Genomic DNA, 14,661 nt, shown 5'->3' with positions numbered 1-14,661 from the left:
CAGTTCCTTCAGTACTTCATCCAGCCCCACAGACTTGTGGGTGTTTAGAGGGTGTATCTGGTTGCTGACCATTTCCTCTTGGATTATGGGGGCTCCATTCTGTTCCCCAGCCCTGTCTTCCAGCTCAGGGGGGCTGGGTACCCAGAGAACAACTGATCTTACTATTAAAGACTGAGGCAAAGAAGGCATTAAGCACCTCAGCCTTTTCCTCATCTTTGGTGACTATGTTTCCCCTTGCATCTAATAAAGGCTGGGGAATCTCCTTAGCGCTCCTTTTGCTGCTAATATATTTATTACAGTGGAGCCCTCGTTGGGGTCTTATTTGATGAATGAACAATCCCACGATAAGGCACAAGTTTTGCATCATGCAAAGCACTTCCTAAAAATTTTACTGCATAAGACTATAAGGACTCCACACTACTCACCTGCAAAGTCACTTCTGATCCTTCTGTCAAAATAATGGTAAAAACAATTTCCTGATCACTTCAGGTTTCTACCTGCATTTCATTTTAATTTTCTAAAGCTTTGGTAATTTATCAAATCATCAGATTAATCTCTGTCCAGAGGAGTACAATGCAACATTGAGGTGAACACAAAACGTTGCTCATGTAGGGACAGTCACTTTTCTATCCTAATAGCTTAAGAACAAGGCTTACGGAAGGCAGCTGATGGAACTGGGGTTGTTTAGCCTAAAGAAAATGAAGTTGAGGTGAGAACTTATCACTGTCTACAACTACCTAAAAAGAGGCTGTAGCAAGGTGGGTGCTGGCCTCTTCTCCCAAGTGATAGGGGATAGGATGAGAGGGAATGGCCTCAACTTGCATCAGGGCAGGTTCAGACTGGACATCAGGAAAAATTTCTTCACTGAAAGGTTCATCAGGCACTGGCAGAGGCTGCCCAAGGAGGTGGTTGAGTCCACGTCCCTGGAGGTATTTAAAAGACAGGTAGATGAGGTGCTCAGGGATATGGTTTAGTAGTGGACAGGTAGGGTCAGACTCAGCGATCTCAAAGGTCTTCTCCAACCAAGCAATTCTATGATTCTACATGCTGTCAGAATGCACAGACCAACACCAGGAACCCCTTTCACCAGACATTATTAAAGCTCATAGAAAGAGCAACAGTTCTTGTACTAAATAGCTTACAGGCAGCCACTAAAAAAAAAAGAAAACAGAGAAAAGGTGGGTGGGGAAAAGCTAGATGTCTTATTCTCTTTCTTTTCCTTCCTGAAGTTGAGAAGGAGATTGCAAGACTGAGGTCATGCAAGAATCCCAATGAACCGCCCAGAGATCTCCTGGCTCCCAGTTTAGCTCCTTAATCCAAAACCTTCATGTGCAGTATTGAATGGTCTGGAAACCATCTAAATCCCTTTTTCTCCAAGTAAAGGAGTTTAAATTAGAGTATCCTGCCATCAAATACTAGGCACGTAGATGATTTTGTCCTGAATCTTAGATTCTGGCTTTCATTCTCTGTGACTACTTCCAAAGACTAGCATGCTTTTAGCTATATTTGCAACCTAGTAAGTAAAACCAAAGCAAAGCAATAGGTTTGGAAGCTGGATATATACAGGAGAGCATAAAAATCATACCACCATACCTTTTTCCACAAAATTAATATATAAAACAATGTTTTGGCCGAAGTCTTCCAGTGTTACTTCTTTTCCGTTAAGGGCATCAAAGGCTTTCTTGGCTTCTTCTGTTGTCCCATACTTCACAAATGAATATGGTTTATTCGGTGGCATTAAAAGTGTTTCCACCAACCCATATTCTTCTACTATCTGGAGCAGTTGGTGTCTACTCATCCCATTACCGAGACCAGCATTGGAAATAACCAGGCTCTAATTGAAGAGGAATTACAAAATTGAGAATCAGTGATGACTGGTTTGGTTTTGTTTTTTTTTCTTTAAGGAAATTTTTCTCATTTTTGCCAAGGAGACTCTCCAGTCAGAGAGAGACTGATATTACCAGTGCCTTGTCATGTCTCCTATACATAAGGTTCACAAATAAAATAAAAAAAAAGCAGCAGCCTCTAGAAACAGAGCATCTAGTTCTCCTCCAGCACTCTATCTGCAAATTCTCCCTCATTTTTATAGATGAAAAGGATTGATGTCCCATCTTTAGTGAACTAGGATTACTTCATGCACAATACCTAATTGCTAAATTCTACGCATTCACAATGATTTAGGACCAAAATTATCAAGGAGCAGTTTGCAAGGACTGTTACTGGTTTGCCAAATATTAGAAGAAAGAACAAAACAGAATTTTTCGAAGGACTATTATTCAAGAAACATCCTTTGAAAATACATAAGCCTTTTCAAAATAGATCAGCAAATGCTTTTGACATCTAAATAGCTATATGCCATAACTGGATGTTCAATCTAATCATGACAGTTGAAAGAAGTTTAAGTTCCTTTTTAAGGCCAAATGAGGATGCAGTCTTGAAGTTTTGATTGAGCTCTGATGACTCCAAACAGCTAGCAACAATTTACTCAGATTGACTCCAAGTAATACATTTCCAGTAAGCTTTCAAGACAATCTTTTTCCTTAAAGCCTACAAACGTTACATGACCTTTTCTGAAGGCAGCTGGTAAAGTGTTCAATTGTTTCAAATGATAGCATTTCACTTCTCTCAAAGACAGAAACTTATGTTTAAAGCTGAAAAAGATTATTAAAAAACATTCTTCTATAGTGAGTACCACTGTGATTACACCTATTGCAACGGCTCTGTTAACACTTGTTCTTAGCACTGCATCAAGCTGTTTATTACTGATCACATTTTTTTAAAGCTGACCACGTTATTAATTATTGTTATTTCCTCTGCATGAGTTATTAATGGAGAGGCCCACACGTGCAGAGGAAATGCAGACTCATAAAGCACTTTCACTTGTAGTAGGCACTTTATCTACACAGACCATTTCTACACAATGGCAGCACGTACTGCAAGTGATCATGTTCTCCTGACTGAGCAATTTCATTGTTACACGACTCTTGCACAAAGCTTGAAAGCTTTCTCTGAATCCTTGACACAAGTTTATCACTATGGTTTTCCTTCATGCATCACTTATTCAAACGTTCTGACATCAAAAAGGATCCTGCTGGACCTCAAAATTATTCTTTGCATAGATTATACAGATAATTTGCTCTCTGGGGCAGTGTCAAGGGGAACACGTCCCAGATTACTGGCCCATTTCCAAGCAACACTAGAAAAACATAATCCCTGCTCCAAAGAGCAAGACTGCTGAGTCACTTTAGCATATGTCCTCACGGTATGAAATTTGAGTGAGGACTTATCCCAATTCTTTTACAAAAAAAGCATGAATATCTAACCAATGTTTCCATATTTGAATGGAAGAATTTGGGAAGAATTTGCAGGATCAAGATGAACAAGGCTAGAGTAAATGACACTGCTCTACAGCGTTTCAAGCAATTAGCATCTCCCTTTAACCGACTGGGGAAAATTATAACTCTAACTTCTTCTCTTTCTGTCTGCGAGTTCCTATCACCTACTTTTTGCTACACTAGTATCTGCAAGGTCACTCTCTGATCTGCTATAACTCTACTGTGACAGAAAACTACAAAACAAAAGACTGAGTAGTTTTCTGTTAGGTTAGGGAGCAAAGTGGCTTATGGTAACGCTCATTAAGCATCAGAAGGAAGCAGAATTCCCTCCTATCTTTTGTGCAAAGGACGAGAAAATTGTCCCCTTTTCAACAGCTGCAGGTCAGTCAAGCAATTCAGCTCTCACAGAGCCATGGCCTAAATCAATTTAGGTGAAGAAAACAATGTGGAAACAATTTCTAAGATAGATATGTGTTCAACAGGGAGTTTAGATGAAGCAAATTATACCTGATGGAGAAGCACAGAGGAAATGTAGCCAGAGTAGAAAAGAAATCACACAGATTTCAACAGGATAACATTACCCATGCTTCCTCCTCAACTCAAGGGACAACTGTTTCAGATTAAAAAAAAAAGTTATTCAAAGGCCATCAAAAACTCTTCACAGACATTAAACTGCTTTGAAATCAAAGAGGCACAGAAAACGCTCAGTCTCAGGAAGTGCATTTTGGAAGACTGCACTCTAGACCAAGCATATATGAGAACAAAACACAGATAGCAGCATTTTCACATTACCATCAAAATCAGAACTACCAGTCACCTGTGTGGCATGGGAGATGCACTCGATGCCTTCATGTCTCATCAGTGTATGCTGAGCTCTGAGCTGCTTCCTCAATACCTTCTTCTTCATTTTATGGACTTTCAAGCGATCTTCACTGGTTTTAGCTTCTATGCTAGTGATCTGGGAAGCAGAAGTAGCAACATATAGTAAGCGGCCTCCCTGAAAACTTAAATTATTCAGTCTGCTCTAGTGACATAGCCTTCCCACCTCATACGTCAGCTCTAAGACAGTAATAGGACTTCAGATAATTGCCCACTCCGCACTGCCGTCTTTTACATGCAGCTCAAGTAGCTGAAGACCTTTCCTACCTGTTGTATTATGCTTACCAGCATCACCCAGATGCCTCTGGCCCCTGAAGGCATCTCAGACAGCGTTACCTGCATTGATGAGACAGCAGAACCTTCCCCTGGTCTGCTATGAACTGGGGCTAAACTCCCTGCCTTGTCTGTCACAGCATAGCCTGAGGCTCAATACTCCAGGCACAGAAACCAATAGTTTGCCTTGATTCCTGAGTTAAAGAATCACACGCAACTGTACAGAAGTGGAAAATTTGATTTAGTAGCATCTCACATCCCCTTTATAAAGGGTAACACAACCACAGAAAAAAACCCACACGGTAATGGATTTTTCATTACTCCTAACACCTTCTTTCACAAGGATTAAAAAAAAGCACAGCTCCTGAAAATCCACTGAAACAGTCTCCCCTTGCCCTGGTAGCTCAGGTTACAGCCGGTCATGCAGTTGGCCTGAAATCACTACAAATAGTAGAAATATAGAATCGCTAAGGTTGGGAAAGACCTCTAAGATGATAAAATCCAACTGTCAGCCCAACACCATCATGCCTACTGAACTGTTTCCCCAGGTGCCACACCTTGACTTGATTATCTCAATGGTCTTTCCCAACCTAGTGATTCTATTATCCACACATTTGTTAGACACCTCCAGAGAAGGAGACTCCATCACTTCCCTGGGCAGCCTGTTCCAATGCTCACTGGAAAGCTCTTGGAACCCCACTCTTCCAGTAAAGAAGTTTTTTCTAATATTCAGTCTAACTCCCACCCCACAGCACAACTTGAGGCCATTTCCTCTCCTCCTAATGCTTTTTACTTGGGAGAAGAGACCAGCACCCACCTCGCTACAATCTCCTTGTTATACAGAGCAATAAGGTCCCCCCTCAACCTCCTCTTCTCCAGACTAAACAGCCCCAGTTCCCTCAGCTGCTCCTCAAAGTTTAATGTAAAGCTTTAATTTAAAGAAGGAACCATATCTGCAGTAGAAGCCACCTCTGGAAACGAAAGTGGAGCTAAACCATAGCTGTCAGCAGAGGGAGCACAGTGCTCAGATATGAAGTTCGGCAGTTTAATACTCCTTTTTGGCTTGATTTTGTGCCAGACGCTTAAATGTAAGCGTACATAGACACTGCATGCACACAAACATCTGAACTCGTTGCAAAAATGAAATTCAGGAGCCCTGGACGGGAGATTTAAGAGTGCCAGCACTGGCCAAACATGCCCGAAGACGCCAGTATATCCATCCCTGTGATGATTCCCAACCCCCCCACCAACCCCCCTCCAGCCCACGGGCTGTGGGCACTCCTTACAAATAATAATGATCATAGGAGCAACATCAGGAATGCACACATGCTGTTGATACCGAAAATGCTTGCAAATAAACTCTCTAAGACTCGTTTTGGAGTTTTAGAAAGCAAGTATAGTTTATTACAGTGCTGGACACACGGAGTAATGATTTTCATCAATCGTGTGTAACACAAGAGCTGGTTACAGAACATATTTCCCACTTACATGCATATGTATAGATTTACCAGGAAATCTCATGCAGATTCTATTACTTTACAAGAAGTCATTTTAATGTTATTATGAACTTCACAACAGCCAAATCTCTGCTAACTGGAGCCAGCTCTCTGTCTGATCTTGCACTTTTAGATAAAGACTGCAAACAGAGGTGATGACAGAAAACACATCTCTTCAGCACAGATCATTTTAACACAAGACATTATCATTTCTCAAAGAACAGTGCCTGAAAAAATACTTTGGAAAAAAAATGCTATAAAAACCAAACATGCTGTCAGAGGAGCATTCTGTCTGACTTTCACAAAAAAGAAAGTTACTTAAATGAAACTTAACAGAAGTTAGTTAGAAAACTAATTCTACTTCAGCGTGAAACAAAATATTCACTTTTGCAGTAGTGACTACTTCTTGTATGGCTGTCCTGCCCTGTACAAGCTGTGAGGCAGATGCAGGGGCTGACTTGGCTTTATCATCGTCCCCATCCCTCCCCACTCAGCATCTCATCCTGACAGCATCGGGACCAGGGACACAGCGCTGTGGGCTCTGATCCCCAACAGAGCAGGGCAAGGGAGAGCAGAGCATAACATGAGCACGAGCGGAGCTCTACAGCATAAGCAAAGCGTGAGCATCGGATAAGCATTGCAGAGCATGAGTGCAACGCAATCATAGAATCATAGAATAACCAGGTTGGAAGAGACACACCGGATCATCGAGTCCAACAATCCCTATCAAACACTAAACCATGCCCCTTAGCACCTCGTCCACCTGTGCCTTAAACACCTCCAGGGAAGGGGAATCAACCACCTCCCTGGGCAGCCTGTTCCAGTGCCCAGTGACCCTTTCTGTGAAGAATTTTTTCCTAACGTCCAGCCTAAACCTCCCCTGGCGGAGCTTGAGGCCATTCCCTCTTGTCCTGTCCCCTGTCACTTGGGACAAGAGGCCAGCACCCTCCTCTCCACAACCTCCTTTCAGGTAGTTGTAGAGAGCAATGAGGTCTCCCCTCAGCCTCCTCTTCTCCAGGCTAAACACCCCCAGCTCTCTCAGCCGCTCCTCATAAGACCTGCTCTCCAGCCCCTTCACCAGCTTTGTTGCTCTTCTCTGGACTCGCTCCAGAGCCTCAACATCCTTCTTGTGGTGAGGGGCCCAGAACTGAACACAGGATTCGAGGAGCAGTCTCACCAGTGCCGAGTACAGAGGGAGAAGAACCTCCCTGGACCTGCTGGTCACACCGTTTCTGATCCAAGCCAAGATGCCATTGGCCTTCTTGGCCACCTGGGCCACTGCTGGCTCATGTTCAGTCAGCTGTCAACCAACACCCCCAGGTCCCTCTCCTCCAGGCAGCTTTCTAGACAGACTTCTCCTAGTCTGTTGCCGCACAGGGTTGTTGTGCCCCAAGTGCAGGACCCGGCATTTGGCGTTGTTAAACCTCCTGCCATTTGACTCTGCCCAGCAGCCCAGCCTGTTGAGCAGGGCTCCACAAGGCGAGCGTGAGCACCGCTCCAGAAGGCGAGCACAGCATAAGCATAGCATGAGCACGGGCAGAGGATGGGCACGAGCAGAGGCACGGGCATAAAGCCAGCTTAAGCATGAGCAGAGCACGAGCAAAGCATGGTCACGATCACGATCACAGGCATAAAGACAACACAAGCATCAGCAGAGCAGGAGTGTGAGCAGGGCATGGGCACAGCATGAAAGGAGCAGGTGCAGCACAGGGGCACGAAGACATCAGGGGCAGAAGCAGAGCACGGGCACAGCATAAAGACAACAAGAGCACGGGCAGGGGCAAGAGTAAGAGCACGGGCACGGTCAGGAGCAGGAGCAACATGAATAGAGCATAAAGACAGGAGGAGCACGAGCAGGAACACATAAAGACAGCAGGAGAATGAGGGCGAGCAGAGCACGGGCACAGGCACAGCCTAAAGACAGCAGAAGCACGGGCAGAGCAGAGCCTAAAGGTAGAAAAACCACGAGCAGAGTCTACAGGTAGCAAAAGCATGAACACAGCAGAGAATAAAGGTGTCAAAAGCAGGCTCAAGGCTGAGGCAGAGGCCAAGCAGAGGCCAGGGAGGACTCAGGCACAAGCCCCCCCAGCACATCCCCTCACCTGCCCGGCCGCCATGCCGGCTGTGACGCAGGCGCCGCTCCGCCCCGGGGCTGCTCCCGCCCGGCTGCCGGGGTCCCTCACGGAACATCCGCCACTTTCCTGGGCGGGGAAGGAAGCGGAGCTGAGCTGTCGCCAGAGCCGGGGAGGCGCTTCGTAGGGAGGGGGTGGTAGCACGGGGTTTGCGCTAAGAGCGCTGCGGGGTATTCATCGAATCATAGAATAACCAGGTTGGAAGAGACCCACCGGATCATCGAGTCCAACCATTCCTATCAAACACTAAACTATGTCCCTTAGCACCTCGTCCACCCGTGCCTTAAACACCTCCAGGGAAGGGGACTCAACCACCTCCCTGGGCAGCCTGTTCCAGTGCCCAATGACCCTTTCTGTGAAGAATCTTTTCCTAATGTCCAGCCTAAACCTCCCCTGGTGGAGCTTGAGGCCATTCCCCCTTGTCCTGTCCCCTGTCACTTGGGAGAAGAGGCCAGCTCCCTCCTCTCCACAACCTCCTTTCAGGCAGTTGTAGAGAGCGATGAGGTCTCCCCTCAGCCTCCTCTTCTCCAGGCTAAACAACCCCAGCTCTCTCAGCCGCTCCTCATAAGGCCTGTTCTCCAGCCCCCTCACCAGCTTCGTTGCTCTTCTCTGGACTCGCTCCAGAGCCTCAACATCCTTCTTGTGGTGAGGGGCCCAGAACATCCCATGAAATGCTGTGGTTAGCCGTAGAATCGTAGAATCATAGACTAGTTTGTGTTGGAGGGTACCTTAAAGATTATCTAGTTCCAATCCCACTAGATCAAGCTGCCTGAGGTCCATCCAACCTGGCCTTGAACACCTCCAGGGATGGGGCAGCCACAGCTTCCCTGGGCAACCTGGGCCAGGGCCTCACCGCCCTCATGGTGAAGAAATTATTCCTGAAAATAGGGATTGCCCCAACCCAGATACAGGATGGCCTTGTTGAATCTCATGAGGTTCTCACAGCCCCACTTCTCTAGCCTGTGCAGGTCCTCCTGGATGACATCCCATCCTTCCGCTGTGGCAGCTACACCACTCAGCTTGGTGTCATCAACAAACTTGCTGAGGGTGCACTCAATCTTGCTGTCAATATCATTGATGAAGACATTAAACAGCACCAGTCCCAGTATGGACCCATGAAGGACACCACTTGTCATAGACCTCCATCTGGACTTTGAGCCACTGACCACTACTTTCAGGATTCTCCTTGAGAAACTGGTCCCAGGGCAAGTACACCCACTGCTGGGTGAAAAATTGGCTGTGGCTAGGCCCAAGGAGTGGTGAGACACACTTATTTACTGATAAAAATATTGAAAAGGACAAAGTCTTCCAAGTGAAGGCAATAATATTTTTATTTCACAATTCATTGCTGAATTGGATGCCCTTCTAAAAAAGTCATCTTACAAAAGCAATGGGTTTATATACAAGTTTAAGACACAGAACCTCAAAGAATATTTTTTTTTTACGTTATCCAACTGTGTCTGGAGACATAGAATTCTGTCTGGAAACAGATTCACAGAATAGTTTGGGTTGAAAGGCACCTTAGAGATCATCCAGTTCCAGCCCCCCTGCCATGGGCAGGGACACCTCCCACTAGATCAGGCTGCCCAAGGCCCCATCCAACCTGGCCTTGAACACCTCCAGGACTGTGGCATCCACAGCTTCCCTGGGCAACCTGTGCCAGTGCCTCACCACCCTCACAGAGAAGAAATTCTTCCTTATGTCTAGACTAAATCTGTCCCTCTCCAGTTTACACCCATTGCCTCCCCTGCTTTCTTGTAGCCCCCTTCAGGTACTTCAGGTTATCTCCTGACCCAAGACAACTACATCTCACAAATCGATTAAGCACATCAGTAAATTCTCATGACCCTAAGACAGGTTATCACTTGACCTAAATCTGCTACATCTTACAAGACAATTAGGCATATCAATAAATTCTTGCAGCTCTAAGGGAGTGTTTATTCTTTCAGGTTATTTATCCATGTCTGGAGATTGTATATATTCTCTTGATACAAGAGAGATTTATATTACAAGATAATTTAACATATAAACCAGATGCAGCAAAACATCAATTTTCACAGAGTGGTGGTAAATGGAGTTAAACCCAGTTGGACAGTGGTTACAAATGGTGTTCCCAGGGCTCAATGCTGGGTCCAGTCCTGTTCAATATCTTTATCGATGATCTGGGTGAAGGGATCGAGTGTGATACAAGAAGTAGTTACTATTACAAAACGTGGAATATTTTTATTTAAGCTAAGGTACAGTTAAGTTTCCTCTAAGCAGCTGTGTTTTTTGAAAGTTAGGATGTCCCTCTGATAGCAAGCTTTCTTCTCTGATAGCATGTTTTAGTTTAAACAGTGTTTTTTCCAGAAACTGTTCATTCTTTGGAGATGATAAAGTCTAGTGTGAAGTATGATCTGTGCTGATCAGATGTCCCTTCTTCTGGAATCACCTCTGTTTGGAGTCTCTCCCTGTCTCAAAAATAAGGTCAAGCAGCAAGCTGGAGCTAGCTCCAAATTAGCAAAGTTTTGACTGTTGCAAAGTTTTATAATAACATGAAAATTAGACCTTGGAAACTAATAGAATATGCATAAGATTTCTGGGAAAATTATACATAGGCATGTAAGTGGGAAATCTGTCCCCAGCTCTTGTCTTGCTGCACACAACTGATGGAGATCGCTCCCTTCTGTTGCTCAGGCCTGGTAAAGGTTGCTTTCTAAAACTCCAAACAAGTCTTAGAGAGTTTTATTTGCTGGCATTTTCAGTACCAAGTGTACCCTTAGTAAGTTTGCAGATGACACTAAGCTGGGAGGAAGCGTCTATCTGCTTGAGGATAGGGAGACTCTACAGAAGGATCTGAACAGGCTGGATCGATGCCCTGAGACCAATGGCATGAGGTTCAACAAGGCCAAATGCCCAGGCTTGCACTTGGGACACAACAACCCTGCGCAGCACTGTAGCCTTGGGGAAGAGTGGCTGGAAAACTGCCTGATAGAGAAGGACCTGGGAGTGTTCATTGATAGCTGGCTGAATATGAGCCAGCTGTGTGCCCACGTGGCCAAGAAGGCCAATTGCATCTTGGCTTGTATCGGTAAAAGTGTGGCCAGCAGGACCAGGGAAGTGATTGTGCCTCTGTACTCATCACTGGCGTGGCTGCACATCAAATACTGTGTTCAGTTTTGGGCCCCTCAGTACAAGGAGGACATCGAGATCCTGGAGTGCATCCAGAGGTGGGGAATGAGGCTGGTGAAGGGTCTGGAGCACAACTCTTACGAGGAGCTGAGGGAACTGGGGTTGTTTATCCTGGAGAAAAGGATGTGATGCATATTGCAATAACATTTTCTTTGTAAATGCATCAAGATTTTATTTCTATGAACAACATTCTCACACAGGAAGATCCCACCAGTTACAAGGAAAACAGTTAAAGGCTGGTTATAGGGTTTTTGAGGAGAGTGCCAAAGTTGTTGAAGGGGCTGGAGAACAAGTCTTAAGAGGAGCGGCTGATGGAACAGTGGTTGTTTAGCCTTGAGAAGAGTAGGCTGAGGGGAGACCTTATTACTCTCTACAACTACCTGAGAGGAAGTTGTAGAGAGGTGGGTGTTGGTCTCTTCTCCCAAGAGACAGGTGATAGGACAAGAGGGAATGGCCTTAGGCTGCACCAGGGGAAGTTTAGATTGGACATAAGAAAAACTTCTTCACAGAAAGGGTTATCAACCACTGTCAGAGGCGGCCAGGGAGGTGATTGAGTCACCATCCCCAGAGGTACATAAAAGATGGGTAGATGAAGTGCTTAGGGATGGAGCTGGTGATCTCAAAGGTCTTTTCCAGCCTAATGATTCTATGATTCTAATACAAGTTTATTTTGGTAAAACCAGAACCATTATTGCTGACGCACTATGTGGTCCCTTCTCAAGCTAGATAACGTGGATACAGACGCCTCCTACAGTTACCACAATGGTTAACAATATTGTCAGTGACTAACCCACAAAATAATTCACAGAAGTGGGGATCCAAATACATTTATATTTGATGTTAATATAATCTTTGATTAAAAGTGCTTTGGGACAAATCTTAGTATTTCTAAAAAAACCCCCATTTTTCATAATGATAATATTTTGTGTTTAAAATCCAACAGATAACACTATGGGGTTAGCTATTTTATCTTTGCAGTGTTCCCAGGGCAAGTGAAGGCATTTGGCTTTTACTTCTATATCCCCATCCCCTTGATATGATAATAAGTTAACATATGCCACCACTTCTGTTTCCTTCAATAAAATACAGGTTACTGGTCCATATATGGAAATTCAATCTCACTCCCTTTTATATCAATGCAAGCCAAGCCGTGCTTTAGCCTAATGGGATCACACTGGATTTCCATCACTTTCAAACCCAATTAAAAGAAAATCACAGGAAGATAGGATTTGCTGTATCAAATCTCTTGATTTAAGAAGCTGCAGTTTAAGAATCATGGCAAATAGGATATGTTTCAGGATAGCAGTTTGTTACAGATATAAGAAGAAACCTCTTAGCACAAAATCCAGCTCAAAATCACCCATGACTAGTACTGTAGCGGAGTACCAGAGTAAATTATGAGACACAAGATGGATTGTTCTAGGATAGCATTCCTGCAATACCTAAGGACTTTGACAAATATCTGTTGACCTGAATTCAAACTGTGCTACTGCTGCTGCTTCTGATAGTAAAATTCTGCATAATGAACCTCTGCAATGCCAAGGGATTATATTTTTCTGGGAGACAGCAAAGGCTGGCTCTGTGCTGCATGCCATTTTGATTGTGCGTTTCTGCTTTTCAATGCTAGACTTCATATTTATTTATTAAAAAAGAACAACAGCCAAAAAAAAAGTAAGAATTTTTTATCAATTGCATAAGACCAAAAAGAGATTATTTTCAAACTTATTTTCAAATACTAGAGAAGAAATATCTTTTATTCTCAAGAGACTTGAGACATCAAGTAATATCAATTTCTTGTCTGATTTCTAAGATCTAGACTACAGTCTCTTTATACCTTCAAGCTTTTTTCCACGAACATAAGACTTTGGTGCACCTTTTTCATAGAATCATAGAATCATACTATAGTTAGGGTTGGAAGGCACCTTAAAGATTATCCAGTTCTAACCCCCCTGCCATGGGCAGGGACACCTCCCACCAGAACAGGCTGCCCCAGGCTCCATCCAACCTGGCCTTGAACACCTCCAGGGATGGGGCAGCCACAACTTCCCTGGGCAACCTGTGCCAGTGCCTCACCACCCTCAGAGTGAAGAAATTCTTCCTTATGTCTAGTCTAAATCCGCCCCTCTCCACTTTATACCCGTTCCTCCTAGTCCTATCACTACAAACCTTTGTAAACAGTCCCTCCTCCACTTTTTCTTCTTTTTTTCATTTCTTTTCATTTTTTTCCCTTTCCTTTAATAAAAGCTGATTTTTTCCTTCAATCTCTATAGACTCAGGGTACTGGAACTCTAAGAAATAAATTAAATAGCATGAATCTTAAGATAAAGAATGGGTCCAGAGGAGGGCCACAAAGATTAGCAAAGGGCTGGAGCACCTCCCATATGAGCACAGGCTGAGAGAGTTGGGGCTGTTCAGCCTGGAGAAGAGAAGGCTGCGGGGACACCTTTTAATGCCCTTCCAGTACCTGAAGGGGCCTAGAAGAAAGCTGGAGAGGGACTTTTTACAAGGTTTGTAGTGATGGGATGAAGGAAAAGGGCTTTAAATTGTAAGATTTAGATTAGACATAAGGCAGAATTTCTTCACTATGAGCGTGGTGAGGCACTGGCACAGGTTGCCCAGGGAAGTTGTGGATGCCCCATCCTTGGAGGTGTTGAAGGCCAGGTTGGATGGGGCTTTGGGCAGCCTGATCTAGTGGGAGGTGTCCCTGCTTATGGCAGGGGGGTTGGAACTGGATGATCTTTAAGGTCCCTTCCAACCCAAACCATTCTGTGATAATATGATAAAATTTTAAGTTTTCAGAACTCTCGTTTTGTGGTACAAATGCATGATTATTGGCAAGTTCAATTCCATCATTATGATGTACCGTCCTCTTGTGAAGCACGTTTCCTTGGCACAAAACCACAACTTTTTCTCATCAGGCAGATTTCAGTTCTCTGTTGAGGCAGCTATAGATGTTGTTATCCAGCGAACTGAACTGGTCAGTGAATGTTTGGGATTGGGCAGAAGGGAGCTAAATTGAGCACTTGTGCTGTGCTGAGAGTTTGTATGAATGCAATGCAAGACATGGTATCAAGAGGGTAGAGGAACAGTTTTGACTTCTGTTGTCAGACAAGCTGCAAAGGTGTGCCTGCATCACTGGGTCACCATCAATATACTGCTAGAACTGGGAGTACGGTTCTGTAGGCTCCAATAAAGAGAAAGTCTTTGATCCCTTCCTGCAGAGTCCTCAGAAAATTCTTGTGACCTTTCAAGCACAAGACATAAAATACTGTAGTTACAGTGTGCGTGCCGCACACCTGAAGAACTTCAGTTATCACTACTGCCAGTCCAAAGCTCCAACTCTTGCAAGGTTCCTGCAACGTGTGCACACAGATG

General features: G+C 44.4%; 1 protein-coding gene across 4 annotated transcripts in view; it reads right to left on the bottom strand.

Moving 5' to 3' along the window:
• ALKBH8 (alkB homolog 8, tRNA methyltransferase) overlaps positions 1-8,096 on the bottom strand; it is a 55,141-nt gene extending 47,045 nt beyond the window's left edge. The window contains exons 1-3 of one of the 4 annotated variants that reach the window (XM_069883501.1): positions 8,086-8,096; positions 4,153-4,293; positions 1,594-1,834 (exon numbers count right to left, since the gene is read on the bottom strand). In XM_069883501.1, coding sequence (XP_069739602.1) covers positions 1,594-1,834; positions 4,153-4,242 — 331 coding nt within the window. In that variant the 5' untranslated portion in view covers positions 4,243-4,293; positions 8,086-8,096. Of the gene's footprint in view, positions 1-1,593; positions 1,835-3,842; positions 3,907-4,152; positions 4,294-4,550; positions 4,583-6,368; positions 6,452-8,085 lie in introns of those variants that run through there. The other 3 variants (XM_069883502.1, XM_069883500.1, XM_069883503.1) reach the window with 3 other exon arrangements.
• Between the last annotated feature and the right edge of the window lie 6,565 nt (positions 8,097-14,661).

Source organism: Phaenicophaeus curvirostris, chromosome 1 (assembly GCF_032191515.1).
Source record: "Phaenicophaeus curvirostris isolate KB17595 chromosome 1, BPBGC_Pcur_1.0, whole genome shotgun sequence".
Taxonomy (NCBI): domain Eukaryota; kingdom Metazoa; phylum Chordata; class Aves; order Cuculiformes; family Cuculidae; genus Phaenicophaeus; species Phaenicophaeus curvirostris.
Note: the sequence above shows the minus strand (reverse complement) of the source record. Positions and strands in the feature narration are given on the sequence as shown.